Source organism: Bos taurus, chromosome 20 (genome assembly GCF_002263795.3).
Source record: "Bos taurus isolate L1 Dominette 01449 registration number 42190680 breed Hereford chromosome 20, ARS-UCD2.0, whole genome shotgun sequence".
Taxonomy (NCBI): Eukaryota; Metazoa; Chordata; class Mammalia; order Artiodactyla; family Bovidae; genus Bos; species Bos taurus.
The window spans coordinates 11,419,068-11,438,599 of record NC_037347.1 but is presented as its reverse complement, the minus strand read 5'-3'; the positions used below and the strand labels follow the sequence as shown (position 1 = coordinate 11,438,599).

The 19,532-nt window shown below is 41.3% G+C and overlaps 1 protein-coding gene across 3 annotated transcripts in view; it reads left to right on the top strand.

Moving 5' to 3' along the window:
* The window catches only part of PIK3R1 (phosphoinositide-3-kinase regulatory subunit 1), a 95,397-nt gene that overhangs the window by 52,407 nt on the left and 23,458 nt on the right, over nt 1-19,532 (top strand). For all 3 annotated transcript variants that reach the window (XM_005221436.5, XM_024981213.2, NM_174575.1), the window contains 2 exon segments: nt 14,542-14,634; nt 15,074-15,148. In XM_005221436.5, the coding sequence (XP_005221493.1) occupies nt 14,542-14,634; nt 15,074-15,148 (168 nt within the window).

Below are 19,532 nucleotides of genomic sequence, written 5' to 3'. Positions count from 1 at the left end.
TTACCCCCCACCCGGTTATTTAACGTAAGTTTTTGCTTGGGGCCAACACCAGCCATCTCCCAGGTACCTGTGATTTTTTTTCAGATTTACAGCAACATGGTGGCTAACTGGAATATAGTTATTTTTACAGTAATTTATGATTAAGTGCAATTTAGTATTTTATATTGGGCATATAATCTCCTTGACTTTTATCTTCAAATCATGGAATTTTAAGGACTAGTAGTTACTTTAGAATTTATCTAATCCTTACCACTTCATTGATACAGAAGTGAAGACCCAGAGGTATTAAATATCTTTCCCAAAGTTCCCAATGTGTTACTTACAGATCTAGAACTCATGTCCTTGCCTGTTGTCTTTTTTTTTCCTTACTATGACACAGTGGCTTCTGGGTTGCTTTTCATGATACAGTAACAGTCTTGCATAGGTATGGCATTTTAATAGTGTTTGGTTTGCTTTTTTTTAAACAGAAGTCACGGAAAGTCCAGCAATGTATTTTAGGACCCTGATTTTCAGTTTCTTTAATAAATTACATTCAAGTAATGCCCAGAAAGTATTTTACAGGCTGAAATGAAAGCCTTTAGTCTTTAAAAGACTAATGCAAAAAGTGACCAACAGGGGGAAACCTTCTACAGCCTTTTGGATTAATTCGCTTAGGTTTAGCCCCTTTTAAAAGCTCCTGTTGAAGTCAGCAGAAAACATCTGTTGACTTATTTATAGCCACAATTTCTAAGAAGCATATTCTATAGCAGATGAAAAAGTACTTGACAGCTCATAATTCATAAAGTTACTGAGGCCTAATCTAGAAGAACAAAATGTACACAACCGGCTCCTGTGGTTCAGGCCCTGTCGCTCCCCTTTCAGCTGAAGACAGAGTGGTGTAACCGAGCGGAGTGCAGATGGTTCTGGTGGTTAAGAGAGGCGGCTGAGTCCTTTTTCATGACAACGTCACAGGTCTTTCAACTGTAGGAAACCAGGGTTTTTCTGACCAATCTCACTTTTCACTGGGACGCTTAAACACGGTGATATCTGCAAATTGTTAACAGTGTATTTTCTGTTAATCTAAGATGTTGATGACTATGACTGATTGAATACTTCTGTATCTGGGTTAAGCTTATTCACTCCTTTTCTTTGACCACGTATTGTATTATAATATTTGACAAAACCACGTTGTCCTTGCTGACTTTTAAGCAATTACTAAAAATATACCTAAAAAATCTGTATTTTTTAGCTCACTTCTGGTCTTTTGGGAAACGTAGTCAGATTTCTTTCTGTAATTAATTCATTTTATATTTTGCTTCTGTTCTATCTGTAGGACCTCCTGTATATCACAGTTGGTTTTTTTGTTTCTCGTTTTTCTGGGTTTTTTTTTTTTTTTTTTTTGGTCACAGTTTAGGGGGAAAGAAGATGGTAGATTGGTCTGGCACAATTAAGTCTCTGTAGCATAGTACTATTTATTATACCCTGTGCTTTTTTGAGAATTTAATGATAGGATCCAACTGCTGCCAATACTGACCCATCTAAAATTGTTATCCTTAAAAAGAAATTTACATCCAGAGCAAGCCCATGGACTTCTTTAGCTGAGGGGTGAATAGCCTTGTGTTCATTTCACAAATGATTGTTGTACATTGTGAAAACGGAGAATTTATTAACCCACCAGAATTACTTACATTTGTCTGAGGTTGTAAAAGTATGACTCTTATTTTTTAAAAACTCTTGATTCCTCGCACAATTGTTAATGGTTGTGTTTGCTTTTATCTCACAGTTGCTATCCTTTATTGTATATATGAATTGCTTAGTTTTCCGTGATTTAAAAAAAAACACATTTAATCAAAAAGCATGATTAAGTTACCTCTTGCTTGCTTAATTTTCTCTGTTAGCTGACAGGGTATATCTATTCAGTTATTTTCAGGTCCCTTGTCTTTCTCACCTTTTTCTTTGTAATCCTGTGGACACATCATCTTTTTCCTTTTCTCTGCCTCTTTGATCATGAGCATTTTAACTCCCTTATCCTTATTAAGCAGGCATATGACATTAATATTTCATCTTGGACTCTCTGAAATATAAGTTACTATGTAAATCTTTAATTTTTTTTTTTTTTTGGTAAATTATTCGCGGGGCCCTCTCCCCGTCTGATGATTAACCAAAATAAGTCCATTTGTATCTTGCAGAAAGTGATAAGTTAGTCAGCTATATTTAGCAAAATAAAACCCATTACATCCTTGGGGAAGAATGTGCTTAGTTTAGCCTTATGAGAAAACATTTAATAAATGCTGTCCTGAGAATATTTAGCCTGGCTGAGTAGACTGGCGAGGGTTCAGTCCTGATAAAGCTGAGGTGATGGTGAGAAGCTGGCCCTCTAGTCCAAGCTCAGGTTGAACAGTCGCACCTGTTGTCAGTAAGGGGTGTAGCTGTGGGTGTCTCCTGTTGCCAAGTGCTTTACCACTGGCTTCCTGCAAGGATATTCCCCCTGCTTCTCGTGGCTCGTAACCTCCAGAAAGGCATATGCAGCATGTCTGCGTAAGGAGGAAATGAGGTTCATGGAGTGGTTTTATGGCCAACGTGCTGAACTTGGCCTCGGTTTCCTCCTCTGTAAAATGGGGACAATCATAATTCCACACAGAGTTCTGCACACTAAATGAGGTGAAGCACATCAAGTGCTGAGCAGTTTCCAACACTAATTGTTCAGTACATAGAAACCACTGTTTGTAGTAGGAGTAACTTGTCAGGTCAGCTTTTCTAATGTTTCCTTACCTTCCTCCCTCCCACCCACCCTGCAGTTTAACAAGCTGAGTCCTCTGAATGTGGCAAGGTAGGAAAAGCTCTTGTGTGGGCCTCAGGACTGGGTTCTAGCCCTTGGCCTGAACTTCTGTGGGACCTTGGACACGTTGAGACTTAGTGATCTCTTCCCACACAATGGTACACAGAGGCACAGAGCAACAGTCATAAAATCACACCTTGGTCTCCATTCTGCTGGTGATCCTTCACCTTGGAAGAGAAGAAAAATGCTCATCTCTCTCTTCTGATACTTAATTGGGTATGATAGCAGATCTAATTAGAATTGAGAGCCAGACCCATCACCTGCCTGACACATATTTGGATATTGTGCTGTGGGATCTGGTATAAGATCAGCCTGTGAAGCCCAGAGCAATTTAAGCAACAAGTTATCAGTGTGTGAAGGTTAATTGTTGAGAGTTTGTCTCCCACAGTGATCTGGATTTTCTCTCTCCAATTGGTGGGCCCAATCCTTGCTATTCAGAGTGGTCTGAGGACCAGCAGCTGGGCATCAGTTGGGAGCTTGCTGGAAATGCAGAATCCCGAACCTCACCCTGATCTACTGAATCAGGTTATTAATACACATTAAAGTTCAGGAAGCACTGCCCCAAATGGCTGCCATGGGGAATATTCTATCTGACACAGAGGACGTTTACTAAATAACTATAGAATTGGTATTTAGCATTGATTTCCACCACCCTCCCCCCCCCGCCTAGATTTATAGCTTCTTTCCTCTCTTTGGGTATAGTGTGTTGATGTGTTAGGTGGCTCAGTTTGTCATGACAAAATACCATATCAAAGTGGCTTAAATAGCAACAAAAAAAAGTAGTTTCTCAGTTCAGGTCATGTGGCTGAAAGTCTGAGATCCAGGTGCCAGTGTGGTTGAGTTCTGGCGGGGGCCCTTTCCTGGACTGTGTACAGTAGCTTGTTTTGTGTTCTCACATATTAGGGGGGGCACTAGTGGTAAAAAGAACCCAGCTGCCAACACAGGAGACATGAGAGACGTGAGTTTGATCCCTGGGTCAGAAAGATCCCCTGGAGAAGGAAATAGCCACCCACTCCAGTATTCTTGCCTGGAGAATCCCATAGACAAAGGAGCCTGGAGGGCTGCAGTCCATGGGGTTGCAAAGAGCTGGACATGACTGGAGTGACTTCAGCACATATTGGGGCTCTCTGGTATCTCTTCTTACAAGGGCACTAATCCCATCGTGATGGCCCCCACCCTTATAATTTTATCTCAGTTTAATTACCTCCCAAAGGTTCCATCTCCAAATATCACGTTGGAAGTAAGGCTTCAACATATTAATTTGGAGGGATGTGGTTCAGTCCATGGCAACTGATTTCTGCAACTTATTTTGAGATTCATCCAAAAAAGTAAAATAGGCAGACGGAAAGATATGTAATTAAATACAGTAAAATGTTAATAATAAAATCTAGGATGTTCATATTCACTGTACAGTTCTTTCTGGCATATTCAAAATTGTCAGAGAAAAAGCCCTGCTCTCTTTAGTTACTGGAGTGAATCTAGTGGTTCTTTTCTCTGATTTCCATCCAGGCTTTCTTAAAACGGCTTCGCTGGACAGCTTTGCCTCTTTGGCAGGAGCCCCCTCTGCACTCCCTCCTTGGTCGGGTAATGTCCTGCTTCTACACTGTTAGTTATAAGGTTCCAGCCTCCACTGAGATGCTTCATTCTGGCCTCCGGTTTCCCCAGTAGTATCTTTCTGTTCGGTTTCTCGTTTACCTTAGCCCTCTCCTGATGAGAGGATCCTTTGATTCTTATGAGGTTGGTGCCTCTCAAGTTTCGTTGAAAGAGCCTACATAAAGCATTTCTTACTTTTTCTGCACTTGACTGTGAAATCTATTATCAGATGAAAGTGGGAGAGAAGGGTGTGCCTCTATGGTCCACCCTGCCCCTGAGAGAGAGAGCATGACTCACCTGGAGCCCCCACCTCCCTCATGTTATTAACGGGGCTCCCATTATTTTTTTAGGACAGTCAGGATCTGAAGTTCAGGGTATTTTCTAGTGAGGGGCAATGTACTACTGGCTTCTTTATTTGGTCATTTCAGTTCAGTCGCTCAGTCATGTTCAACTCTTTGCTACCCCATGGACTGCAGCACTCCAGGCCTCCCTGTCCATCACCAACTCCCGGAGCTTGCTCAAACTCATGTCCTTTGAGTCAGTGATGCCATCCAACCATCTCATCCTCTGTGGTCCCCTTCTCCTTCTGCCTTCAGTCTTTCCCAGCATCAGGGTCTTGTCCAGTGAGTCAGTTCTTTGCGTCAGGTGGCCAAAGTATTGGAACTTCGGCATCAGTCCTTCTAGTGAACATTTGGGACTGATTTCCTTTATGGATTGATTAACTGGTTGATTGGTTCAATCTCCTTGCAGTCCAAGGGATTCTCAAGAGTCTTCTCCAACACCACGGTTCAAAAGCATCAATTCTTTGGTGCTCAGCTTTCTTTATAGTCCAACTCTCACATACATACTGGAGAAGGCAGTGGCATCCCACTCCAGTACTTTTGCCTGGAAAATCTCATGGATGGAGGAGCCTGTTAGGCTGCAGTCCATGGAGTCGCTAAAAGTCGGATATGACTGAGCGTCTTTCACTTTCACTTTTCACTTTAATGCATTGGAGAAGGAAATGGCAACCCACTCCAATGTTCTTGCCTGGAGAATCCCAGGGACGGGGGAGCCTGGTGGGCTGCCGACTATGGGGTCGAACAGAGTCGGACACGACTGAAGTGACTTAGCAGCAGCAGCAGCACATCCATATGTGACAACGGGAAAAACCATAGCTTTGACTACACAGACCTTTGTTGTGTACTGGTAATGTCTCTGCTTTTTAAGCTGCTGTCTAGGTTGGTCATAGCTTGTCTTCCAAGGAGCAAGAGTCTTTTAATTTCATGGCTGCAGTCACCATCTGCAGTGATTTTGGAGCCCAAAAAACGTCTGTCACCATTTCCACTGTTTCCCCATCTATTTGCCATGAAGTGATGGGACCGGATGCCATGATCTTAGTTTTCTGAATGTTGAGTTTTAAGCCAAGTTTTTTGCCCTCCTCTTTCACTTTTATCAAGAGGCTCTTTAGTTCGCTTTCTGCCATAAGGGTGGTGTCATCTGCATATCTGAGGTTATTGATATTTCTCCCGGCAATCATGATTCCAGCTTGTGCTTCATCCAGCCCGCCATTTCGCATGATGTACTCTGCATATAAGTTACATAAACAGGGTAACAATATACAGCCTTTACATACTTGTTTCCCAATTTGGAACCAGTCTGTTGTTCCATATCCAGTTTTAACTGTTGCTTGTTGACCTGCATACAGATTTCTCAGAAGGCAGGTAAGGTGGTCTGGTATTCCCATCTCTTTCAGAATTTTCCACAGTTTATTGTGATCCACACAGTCAAAGGCTTTGGTGTAGTCAAAAAATCAGAAGCAGATGTTTTCCTGGAACTCTCTTGCTTTTTTGATGATCCAATGGATGTTGGCAATTTGATCTCTGGTTCTTCTGCCTTTTCTAAATCCAATTTGAACATCTGGAAGTTCAGGGTTCACATACTGTTGAAGCCTGGCTTGGAGAATTTTGAGCATTACTCTGCTAGAGTGTGAGATGAGTGCAGTCGCGTGGTAGCTTGAACATCCTTTGTTTATTTGGTGGGGAGTGCAAAAACTGGTGTTATTAGAGTCATTTTACTTGAAGACACCAGAGAGTATCAATACTACAGCTGCCCACTTGGGGAGCAGCCACTGTGTGTCACGTGACTCCCTTGCTGCAGTTACCCTTAAACTAGGGAGCCTTGGTGGGAGATTCGGAGAAACTTATCACAGGTTTCTGTCTTTGAAAAGAAAAAATAAGATTCTGGTGAAGAGAAACAGGCCCAAGCTGGACTCAGGGACACTATTCAGGAGGTTTGTGATTAAATGACTTCATTTCTCTCCGTCTCCTCGCCTTTAAATTGAGGGTGATAAGGAACTGCTATAAAAAATAAGTGAAAGCCTGTCTGTAAAATACTTAGTGTGGCAGTGTGATTCCTGACTGATGTTCAGTAATAGTCATTCACTCAATAAATGGTCAAGCGTCCGTTGGGTTTGAGTCACACGGTTCTTCTCTTTCCTTCCCTTTTGGGGCCTCTCAGCACACTTTGTATGAAATCTTTCTAAGCCAACCAACCAAAGGATCCCAACTTTTCTTATAAACCATTAGGCTCCCAGATCCTAGGGACTCAACTACAAATTATTTTCCGTGTGGGGAGAGGGAGAAGTCTTTTTCTCTTCCCCATTTATCTCTTGCCCAGCATCTTAATTTGCTATATGCTATAAATGGTAATCTTTAAATCAGACTCCAATTTAGGTGATAAGAATCACAATTAATTAGGCTAGCCTGTCAAAGATTAAGTGTAATCTTGCATTTCAATTATCTCAATGCTGAGACTTCAGCCAAGGCCATCAGAAGCGAAACTGTAATGTCTGCTTATGTTTAATAAAGTCTTTGCCTGCTGTTTGTTTCCTGGACTAGTCTCTTGTCTAGAAATAAATTGATGGGCAGAGGATCTCAGATCCCTTTTTTCAGCTGTGGAGCAGAAGAGATAAATGGGAGAAGATAAAACTTAAAGGTATTAAAGACTAATTACGGGATCTGAAAAGATTTGCAAACTTCTTATTTAAATCTATTGACAACTCTTTAATTCCCCCCAACTAGTTATGCCTAAAAATAGTGTAGTTATGGCTGAAGATTTCCTTTGACATTTACTTTCTACTCCCATTTTCAGTTGCTTGTATTTTTTTTCTTCCTCCTACTCCAAAAGAAAAATCCTAGTTTACACCAAGTTCAGTATCATTCCAACCACATCTTTCCTTTACATTCAGAAAACTGAAACATAGTAGCTCAAATAGATAGTCCTAACAGGGAAAAAGTGCGCTGTAGTGAAAATCATGTGATAATTTAGATATGATTTCTGAAAAGATACTGAGTGTTATATATGGAAAGGCAAAATGCAGATATCTACTCTAATTAAATATTTCCTGTTTGCCATGTTAAAAAAAAAAACTGTTGAGAATTCTGTCTTAATTAATAATTTCTGGTGTTAAAACTTACCATTGCTTTTAGGTATTTTAAAAAACTATGAATAATAATAAAAAAGATTAAATGGATAATTCAAAATTAATAATAGCTACCCATTAGCTTGTGCTTGCTACATTCTAGGCACTGTGCTTACCCGTGTTTGTTTATGTATTATTCATTTAATCCTTGCTACACTTAAAATTATTCCCATTTTACAGGTGAAGAAACTGGGGTTCAAGTTAATTAACATACCCAAGATTATACTCAGTAAGTGGCAAAACCAAGATTAAAACCCAGGTCTCTTTGGCTTTAAAGTTGTGCTTTTAGTAATTTCTCTATACTGCTGATTAAACAGTTACAGAGTTAAGGAACTCATGATTATTTTATTTTTGTGGGGTTTGTTTGTTTTGTTTAGCTTTTTTCTGCATTGCCTTAGCCAGCATTTGTTATGGCTTTGCCCGTGGAACTTGAGAAGTTTAAACGTTCAGAGTACTAACCATTATAAGCATAAAGTATGAATGTGCTTATAAGGTTTATTTAAGAAAAGTATTATTGGGATTTGTTAGATTTTAGCCTACCAGAATGTCCATTTTTCATTTGAAAGACTGAGAGAGATTGTTCCAGGTGGAAAAAAGTTTTGATTGAGCAACAGTTAATAGGCAAGCATCTTGATTTAATATTGATCCACAGTTTGCATATACTTTCTTTTCTGTTTATTTGTACTACATTTTAAAAGGTAAGTGGCAGCTTTTTATGTACTTCCAAGCTGCTTCCATCAGTAATGAAATACTTGGCTTGGGCCGTTTCTGGAGTCCCAGAATTTCAGCCTAAATTTTCCATTCGTCCCTGCCAGGCCCTAATTCTAAAATATCTTTTTTTATGGAGAAGGCCTCCAAAAGGTGCAGCTGTGTGCTGGTTTCATCTTGCACTTTGTAGCGGCGTTGGCACCACTGATCGTGAGGAATGCCACTGTCTCCCACACACCACTGGCGCCCAAGGACTGTTCAGGCCTGTCCATGTTAGTGATTTGGGAAGGGCCTGCTTCGGGAGGGAAGGCTCTCTCCTGTGCATGCGATTGGTTGTCGCCAGGGCAAAGGGGGGGAAATAGAACTAGTGGGAAAGGCAGCATCTGATGAGTTTGAGCAAGCACTGGGAGTTGGTGATGGACAGGGAAGCCTGGTGTGCTGAAGTCCATGGGGTTGCAAAGAGTCGGACATGACTGAGTGACTGAACTGACTGACTGACATGTCCTCAAGAATTCTTTTCTACAACCTGGGACAGGTTCATTAGTTTGTTGTTCAGTCGCTCAGTGGCATCTGACCGTGATCCCGTGGAACTGCAGCATGCCAGGCTTCCCTGTCCTTCACTGTCTCCTGGAGTTTGCTCAGACTCACGTCCATTGAGTCGGTGACGCCATCCAACCATCTCATCCTTTGGTCGCCCCCTTTTCCTGCCCTCAATCTTCCCCAGCATCAGGGTCTTTTCCAATGAGTGGGCTCTTAAACAGTATGACTAGTTCATTGGTGTTCCTGTAAAAGGCTGATTCCTCTTTTTTTTTTTTTTTTAAACAAGATGCATCTTGGCTTCACCATCACTTTTAGAGCCTCCTGCTGTTCTTTCTTGTCTTCTTTCTCTTTAATACCTATTTCTTTTGATGAAAAGTGATTCAGCTAAGTGAAAAACTGGTGTTGCTTATAGTGGAGGAATCTAAAATTCACCCAGCTTTAAGAGTAGACTTGGCTCTCCACACGTTTACACTGATTACAGCAGGAGTCAAAAACAAAAAAAACATTCCTCATTCAGGTATACAAATCTGTCTGCAAGGTGAAATCAAATGAGAATTCATATGTATGAGGATTACGCTCTGCTAATTTGTGTTTTGTTTAATGGTCACCATATATGACCTCTATATTGTGTGTGTATATATGAGTTCCATTATGTTTTAGTTTATTGACCTGCATGATGTACTTCATCAAGGACTTTTCAAAGAACAACTTGCCAAATTTGGTACTTCTTAGCAGTTGTCATTTCCTGCTGAAATTCTTTAAAATGGGATCTAACAGAAGTGTAAATATTGACCTTGAGTATTTAATAAAACTAAAGGAATAGTTGATTTTAGGATTGTGGAAATAATACTTTGTTTTAAAATGCTTTTTAGACTTTCACTGTTAATTGATCCTAATACTCAAAGTAGAAAACGTGAACTTCATAAGTTTCTTGGGTAAAGCTTTCACATCCCCTGTGTTTAAATATTTTAAAGGGAAATGGACTGAATCATAGATATTGTACTACAGAATAGGAAATCCTTGCATTGTTATTTTTAAAAACCTTGTGTCTTTGTAAAATTTACTTTTTAAAACCCCCATTGCAAAACTTTAATCAGTTGTAATGATTTATACATTTGAGTAATAAGCTTTTTTCAATATTAAAAAAAAGATGCAGTGATAAATTCATTCGATGTGTTACAAAGGAGTACCTGTACTTCCTACTGCATACGTCTAGTATTTTTCTTTTTAAAATATTCTGGGGTGTACTTTGAGAAAGGTGTTGTTATAGATACCTGATAGCCATCACAGTGCTTTTTAGAAACTTCACGTTGCACTTGTATGAGTGAAACAGATGATACTTTGCATCTCAGGATATGGAAAGCAAACTACCATGTTTTGCCAAAGAAACATTGAAAGGACTTAGGAAAGATTTTTTTTCCCCTCCTTCAAACTGAAGTGAAGAAACAATTTTATATGTAGTATTTGCAGCCCAGTAATATAACAACTGTTGGGTACACATTTCAATCACAGTTAGGTGAAATCTTTAATTATCACTTAATTTAACTTTCATATTTGCTTGCAGAAATGATCGTGTTGATAAGATTCTGGGAGAAGATAAACGTTTATTAAGCAATTCCATCTTTGGTTGCCAACTTTAACTTTTTTTTTTTTTTTTAATTAAAAAAAAAAAAGCCTGTGTAATTTATGAGGGAAGAGAAAGAGGAGCTAGACATGTTAGTTGGATGAATGTTGTGCGGATATGTGGGTTCATGTATTTACTATTTAATCTTTAGCTTTTTGCACTTCGGTGTATGCTGAGATCTGTAAGTTTGAGAAGGTTAAGAGATGCTACTGCTGCTGCTGCTAAGTCGCTTCAGTTGTGTCCGACTCTGTGCGACCCCATAGACAGCAGCTCACCAGGTTCCCCCGTCCCTGGGATTCTCCAGGCAACAACACTGGAGTGGGTTGCCATTGCCTTCTCCAATGCATGAAAGTGAAAAGTGAAAGTGAAGTCGCTCAGTCGTGTCTGACTCCTAGCGACCCCATGGACTGCAGCCTTCCAGGCTCCTCTGTCCATAGGATTTGCCAGGCAAGAGTACTGGAGTGGGTTGCCATTGCCTTCTCCAGAGATGCTACAGTGAGTCCTAATTAATAATATTTCTGTACCTCTGATCTCTACCTTTGTGTTTTTCTCCTGTTACATGTGCTGATAGGAAATTTCATTTTGCTCAGTGTAGAAGACATCTGTAGGGGAGGATATTTTTTGTGAGCTGACAATCTAAGGCAAAAGGAAGTAGTTTATAGTTTACCAGAGGAAATGAGATGCTGTGCTCTTTTATAGTTTTTTGTTTTTTTTTTTTTACAGTGCTTTTAATTAAAAAGACTAGTTAAAAAGAAACTTTCAAGATATTTGCATTTTTTACTAAAGAATAGTTGATTTACAGTATCATGTTAATTTCAGGTGTACAGCATAGCCAGCAATTCAGTTTCATATATACATATATATAGTCTTCTTCAGATTTTCTTCTGTATAGGTTACTGCAAATACTGAGTAGAGTTCCCTGTGCTATACAGTAGGTCCTTGATTATTTTATATATAGTAGTGTGTATATGTTAATCCCAATCTCCTCATGTATCCCTCGCCCCACCCCAAGATACTTCTATTTTAAGGACTTTTCAGGTGTACTCATATTTTAACAGATGTGGGCAGTGTCATTGCTGGACCTTTTTTCAGGCAGTGGCTGGGGGTCACTTGCATGGATTTGCTTCTCATATTCAGATGGGATTGGATCAGTTGCTCAGTCGTGTCCGACTCTTTGCGACCCCATGAATCGCAGCACGCCAGGCCTCCCTGTCCATCACCAACTCCCGGAGTTCACTCAGACTCACGTCCATCGAGTCAGTGATGCCATCCAGCCATCTCATCCTCTGTCGTCCCCTTCTCCTCCTGCCCCCAATCCCTCCCAGCATCAGAGTCTTTTCCAATGAGTCACCTCTTCGCATGAGGTGGCCAAAGTACTGGAGTTTCAGCTTTAGCATCATTCCTTCCAAAGAAATCCCAGGGCTGATCTCCTTCAGAATGGACTGGTTGGATCTCCTTGCGGTCCAAGGGACTCTCAAGAGTCTTCTCCAACACCACAGTTCAAAAGCATCAATTCTTCGGCACTCAGCCTTCTTCACAGTCCAACTCTCACATCCATACATGACCACAGGAAAAACCATAGCCTTGACTAGATGGACCTTTGTTGGCAAAGTAATGTCTCTGCTTTTGAATATGCTGTCTAGGTTGGTCATAACTTTCCTTTCAAGGAGTAAGCGTCTTGTCCTAAAACTTATTACTAACCTAAAACAGATAACTAGCTTCATTCTTGGATATTCTGATTCTGGGGATTTGTAGTTTTACCAGCAGTCTGTCTGCATAACAAGTTCTCCAGGTGATCCGTAGGCTCAGGTTGGTGGCGGAAACACAGGTGAGATGAAGTCGCCACTCCGCTTTCTGCATCGTGACTGTCTGGCGAGTCAGCAGTGTGCCTGCCCTGTTTTTATGAGGTGCCAAGTATGTTCAAGTGCTGTTGCAGCAGGACAAAATGGCCCAGGAGACTCAGGGATAGACCTTGCGTGCCCTGTGTTCACACACTCTTGAGTCCCATGTACCGATGCTGGGTGCTCAGGGCTGGCTTTACAGTGAGGTCTTTGTAGTACGAAGTCAACTCAGGAATCTTTCATGTGCTTTTGACGAAACTTGCCCTTGTTCAGGCTGTGGGACTGTGCTCTTCAGGACTGTGGTCAGTAGTCATTTATAGCTGTTTCATTTTAAGTCAATAGACATTAAAAATTCTCTTCCTCTGTTGCGGGAGTTATATTCCAAGTGCTCGGAGCACTTGCTGGGTAGCACAGCTAATAGAGCATTTCCACTATCACAGCAAGTTCTTCTGGAGAGTGCTCCTATAGGATTTTCTTCCATAATATAGCTCTTCTCCTTTTATCCTCAGTAGTTGGTATGGCTAACAGAGTTAGGTGGCAAGATCACGTTACTGTCTCAGGGAATAGAAGGGTCTTATACTACAGGGTCTGGGTTTCCAAAATCACATAAACAATAATTTTCTGAGGTCAAAGTTTAACATAATATTGCTTGACTGTGGTTGTCTTGTGAGTCTGTTGTTTTTCTATCTCACTATTAGTGAGATATTCTAATAGTGCTATCTCACTATTAGAAAGATGGGCTGCATTAGAAATTTGCTTAACATGATATATGGCTTAAAAAGTCACACCACTGAAATCTCATTGAAATGAAGTTTTCAATATTTAGTCTTAGATTATATAAACTATGTGAGAGTACACACACAGCCATGAACCTTAAGTGTCTAAAAGTGATTTATGGGTGGCTGATAAATAGACTTCACAGCTAGGTATTTTCATAAAGACTGTCATTTACCTATATTTTGCATTTTGAGAAATTTGAGGTGTGTATATTTAGCTCCCTCTTCTGGTGTCTTATAAGAAAGGTATTTATATTTTTTTGGAGTGAAAAATGCAGTTATCAAATGTTGAAGGACATTATGTGTGTCACCCAATTAGATTTTTTTCTTTTGTTATCATTTGGTAAAACATGTAAATAAAAGCATGGAAAGAACAGTTTGTGACAGTATCACATGTGTTAAGATATTAACTGACCAAAGCATGTGTAAGCCAATAAAGGCATTTCAGCAGCAGGTCCATGGGGACTTGGACCTCTTTTGTATTTGATAGTACACCCACCATGGCATTTGTGGGGCCTGGGACAAAACACAAAGGAGCCCCAACTTGCATCTGAATATTTGAAAGTTAAAATCACATCGACAGACAGTTTGATAAAAGCGGTTCCATCCTATTACGTTGACAGTTATATCTTCACAATGACCAGGAAGCTGGACCTGAATTTTGATTTCTTGGGTTCCGAGTTCTGCCTGAGAGCGTGGTGACATGTGGAGAGCTGGTCCGCGCCTGGCTTGGCCCCACGCCGCCGGAACCTTGTACGGCCAGACTCCATTCCATCCTGAGCCCACTCCCCTCCACCACAGCCCATGCCTTGGGCCAGTGGGGCATGCCGGAGCTAGGTCTGCGCTCAGAAGGATGGGCCTGAGGCAGAGACCCAAGAAGCCACTGAGGCAGGGGATCTGGGCTTCTGGGGAGCCCTCTGATCGTGTCCTAGGAGAGGAGCAGCAGGTGTGTGCCCCAGGCAGCTCACCCCGTGGGAAGAGGCAGTGCTGGAGGGTGGTGGCCTGAGAGGAGCCTTCTAAACACAGGGCCCCGCTCAGGCGCTCTCTTTCTTCCTGGCCTGAGTTTGCTGCTGTCCTGATTGCAGTCCATGACCTCGTGTTGGGATCGTTTTCACTGCTGTTGACTGCATTGGATTACCCTCGATCAAACATAACCGCAGGATTGTTTTTGTTTGCAGCTTCCACTCTCCCAGACCTTGCAGAGCAGTTCGCACCCCCTGACGTTGCTCCACCGCTTCTTATCAAGCTCGTGGAAGCCATTGAAAAGAAAGGTAATCCAACGGGTCAGGGAAATCAGCTCACAGGTTATGGCCTGATCTCGTGGGTGTCATCATTTGTATCTGTTGCGTGGATGTTCATTGAATCCACTTCCTGCCACCTGTGCTGGATACATAAGTTGTTTGTGGCCGTGACCTGGGGAGATAGTCTTGCTCTGACTTCTCACTCCATACTAATGTGTAGTTACTATATGGAAACTTTTAAATTCTCCCTATCTTAATAAATAGAATTAACTTGTTCCTCAGTGGCCAGATGATTTGGCCAAAATTATTGATATGCCAGATAAGATGAATAGTGGGAGCTGACTTCCAAGAATGCTCCGTACACATCTCGAATAGACACTGGATGAAAACTGGAATGTCTATCTGGCTGCAGGCTTGCAGGTTCCCCAGAGAGCTGTGTTTTGCATACTCAGTCTGTTTTGTGTCCTAGGTCTGGAATGTTCAACTCTATACAGAACACAGAGCTCCAGCAACCCAGCCGAGTTACGACAGCTTCTTGATTGTGGTGAGTGTCAGAGAGCTGGAAATACACAGAGGGAAAGACGGTTCTTACCTTTGCGTTTTAGGTAAAGCACAAAACACTTGAGCTTAAGCGTGCAACGTTCTCGGTTTGGAGGGAGCTCAGAAATCATGCACACTTCCCTCTGTGTTCTTTCTGTAAGTGGGCAGGCCTTTGATGTTTGTCTCCTGAGCAGAGGTGTCTGTGCCCGTCTGCCTGCAGGTACGTTGGCTGGCATCACAGCCATGAGCCTCTTGGACCTGCAGAAACTGCACAGAAGAGAAACATCTTGGGATTTCTCTGATTCTGCTCATCTGTCATCTTTCTCCACCCTTGCCATTGGCTACATCTAATTCATCTGGACTAGATGAAAAAGTACTTATGAACCTGTCATTTAACAAAGGTCTCTTCTGACCTTTTCCCTTCTTTTCTGTCTTCATTCCTTTCTTGCTTGCTTGCCTTTTCATGCCATATTTTTGTCAAGTAAAGTGAAAGTCGCTCAGTCATGTCCGACTCTTTGTGACCCTATGGACTGTACTGTCCGTCGAATTCTCCAGGCCAGAATACTGGAGTGGGTAGCCTTTCCCTTCCCCAGGGGATCTTCCCAATCCAGGGATTGAACCTGGTCTCCCGCATTGCAGGTGGATTCTTTACCAGCTGAGCCATATAACCACACTGTAAAGAATCTGCCGGGTTTGATCCCTGGGTTGGGAAGATCCCCTGGAGAAGGAAATGGCAACCCACTCCAGTATTCTTAACTGGAGAATTCCATGGACAGTATAGTCCATGCGGTTGCAAAGAGTCAGACACAACTGAGTGAGTAACACTTGCAACATCATGATATTGTTATATTTAGTAGTGTGCTGGTAAACCAATTCTTGGAGAAGGGGAGGAAGCCCTGGTTTGTAGTGTAGTGTAAATATTCCTACGTGATTAGTTTCATGTTACCAGTGTGTTACCACTTGGGAAGAATTGTGAGCCAATTCAAGTCAACTCTTAGCACACCATAAATGGCATCCATTAATTTAACCAAATGGTACCTTAACTATTAGTTCCTTCTCTCGTTGCCATACAGAATACAACTATAAAAATACAAATTTACTTGCCATCATTCCAGCAAGTCATCGTCTACATCAGCTTCTGGAATCTTTTAGACCCTTTATTCCCTCCCAATTCTTTTCTTTTTACTGATAATTTTTTTTGCCTTGCACTGTTTTAACTGGATTTGGGTGCTTGAACCAAAAGTAAAATCTAGTTTTAGAAGAAGCATTTTCAGATGTACAGTTATGCAAAGAATACCCACGTGATATTTAATAAATGAAAAAATCTGAAGTGTAAGGCAGCTTCAAAACGAGGCAGCTTATGAAAATTTCTAGAAAAGATGTTTCTGGGAAAGAAAGGAGATTAGATCTTCATCAGTCGATAGTTTAACTTGAAACACACCACCCAAATGTTTGAAGCTTGAAAAAAAATTTTTTTTTAACTTTCATTTTTCCTTTGTACATGGAAATCAGTCTTACACACAACACAGGGTCCATCCTCCTACACACCCAGAGTAGGTCATTAGAAGTTGACTGGCAGAAAAAGCAAGGTGAAAAGCCGTGGTTTTTTGGCTTTTTTTTTTTTTTTCTAACAGCTTTACCAGGGTGTTAAGGAAACACTGAATTTTGTCCTAGCCAATTGAACTAGAGATACATGTTTTGGTCAGAAAATTGGTCAAGTTGAGCATGTTAAAAGTCACAGGAAATGTTTAGACTTCAGAGACTGATGAAATGGGAGTTATTTGAAAAAGAGTAGTTACGTTTTCAAATGTAACCAAAACCAAAATGATCCAGTTGAGCTTTTAAAAAAAAATCTTCATACCACCTGTAAGAGGGAATAAATAACCCAAGTTCAAGTCAACAAGATATTTTGATAGACAGCTTTCTTCCCCATTTGAGATCAACACACACAGAGAAAACTGGTTTTCCTTGGATTCTGTGCCATAAAAGTAAATTTTGTGGCAAAACAAAAAGAGTAAAAAACATTATCTCAGTTTAGGAGTGAGGATCCTCCAGGACTATTTCCAGCTTGAGGATTTGTCTATTTAAAAAAACCGTAATTTCCAGAGATTAAAAACTTATCTCTGGAGGAAGCTCAGAGATAAGTCACTTAAACTCAAAAACAAAAAGCATGGCTTTTAACTAACCCCATGAATTACCAATGTCAGAAAAGGGTGGATGTGCGTGGAGGACCACAGCCCATTTTTAGTAGCACCCACTAAGTTACTTTATTTCATCCACACATCAGTCTTGTGTATAAAAGTTATGCTGCTTATAAAGCCATGACTTGCATGCAGATTGTTCTGGCCCTAGAAGTCCTTACTCTTTTTACCCTCCCACTGTATTGCCCTAAAATACATTGTCTTTTTTAAAATTTTAATAGTGTGAATTATTCTCCCTCTCCCCACCTTTTTGGTTTCTCTTAACCTGATTCAGATTTTTTTCTTTAAAAGTTCTCATCATAAGAAAAAATTTCTATGTGTGACTCTGTGGATATCAACCAGACTTACTGTGGTGATGCTTTAACAATGGTATATACAAATAAGAAATCATTATGTGGTAATCATGTGTCAAGATGCCTCAATTTTAAAATTCAAACTTTTTCAGCCTCAGTGCGTGGACATTTTAGGATGGATAATTCTTTGTTGTCAAGGAAGCTGTTCTTAGCATTGTAGGATTTCAGCAGCACTCCTGGCCTCTGCCCACTAGATGCCACTGAGATTGTACCCAGCTTGTGACAATCAGAACTGTCTGCAGGTACTGGTGTCTCCTGAAGTCAGGAGTAGGGCAGCAAAATTGAGGACCCCAGTCGACAACCCCTTGACTCAGCTAGAGATCAGTCAGGGAGGGGACTCCTTTCCAGTGGGAGAAGGGCTGAAATGTGGCAAAGGTTACTGGTTACCTGTCAGGCGCAGACTCAGTGAAAAGCAGGGTGGAAGAGACTGTAAATGCCCCCAACCCAGACCTGAAGACTCAGCCAACTTCCATAGTCCTCACATGACAGCTGTTTCCAGCTCTTGGAAAAGCATGTTAGGATAGCTTTAATACGGAAAAGGAGACTTCTAGAACAGAAGTCAGAAAGTCCAAGGAGCTTTAGAAGTTATCTGTAAATAAATAGAACGTACTACATCAGCTCTGGTGGAATTTGACATAAGGTGAGGTTACCTGAAGACTCGAAGTAAGGTTATTTCATTCAAAAGCTATAAAGTCTCTTTGGAATAATACCTCATGTGTTGGAGAAGGGCTTCAGTGAGTTAACATCACTCTCAGGAAAGTCCTGAGCCCACAAAGTAGCTCAGCCCACAAACATTTAACAAGCACATTCTGTGCTGAGCCCTGAGGGATGTGAGAAAAGCAGGTGAGAGCCACAGTCTGTGCCCTCAAGGGACGTCAGCCTAGGAGTGCCCATCGGTCTCCGAGAGAGACTCGTAATTACCGTAGTGGGAAGTGTCCCAGTAGAGGGATGGCTTATCAGCACTGCTCCTGCACAGAGAAAAGGCAGCAGATAGCCTGCCTGAGGGAAGGACATGGGGAATATTTAGCATCTTAAAGTTTATACCTCATTGCAAAAATGGTTTATTACTCTTTTTAGGATGAGCAAATTAAGAAATACAAATTTTCTGGGCAAAGTGACATTAAATGGAATATACAGGTGATTTGGTGGCAGGTTGGGGGGGTGGGGGGAGCTGGCCAGCAGCTATGGAATGCTCCAGCAGGAATGCACACACAGTTTTGACAATCACACTAGTTATATTACTTTCCACATGGATCTTTTATGCAGAGACCTAGTCTTGCCCTTCCCCACACTTAACTAAGGATGTGATATGTACCTGGTTTGTTCTTTGTGGGACATTTAAGTGATTTAACCCCTTGCTTCTCCACCTTTTCGTTCTTTCCCTGTCTATATTTGCTACCAGATGGATATCTCTGAGCTTTATGATATTACATGATTATCTTTCATAAGATCTACCTAGCTGGTGAGACAGGTTTGGCTTATGATGACGATGTGCTCAAAGAACTCTGGGAGCTTCCAGCTCCACTTGAGTGCTTCATACAGTGTCACACCTGGTTCATGAGCGTCCAGGATGCTGCCGCTCCTTCTCAAGCTGAACATCTCCCCGTGAACTTTGCTTCTCTCTCATCCTCTCCTGGGCCACCACCCAGTCCCGTCCGTCTCCTGGTTAGGTTACTCCTCCTAGTTAGTTTCTAACTGCCTTGGAATCCAGATTACCAAACGTGGTATCAGCACTTGCAGCAGTGCGCCTTTCAGACTTATTTGAAAGCCCAGTTAATAAAGCTGTTTAGCAAATATCGTGTATTAAGGAAAATATACGGAATCTAGAAAAATG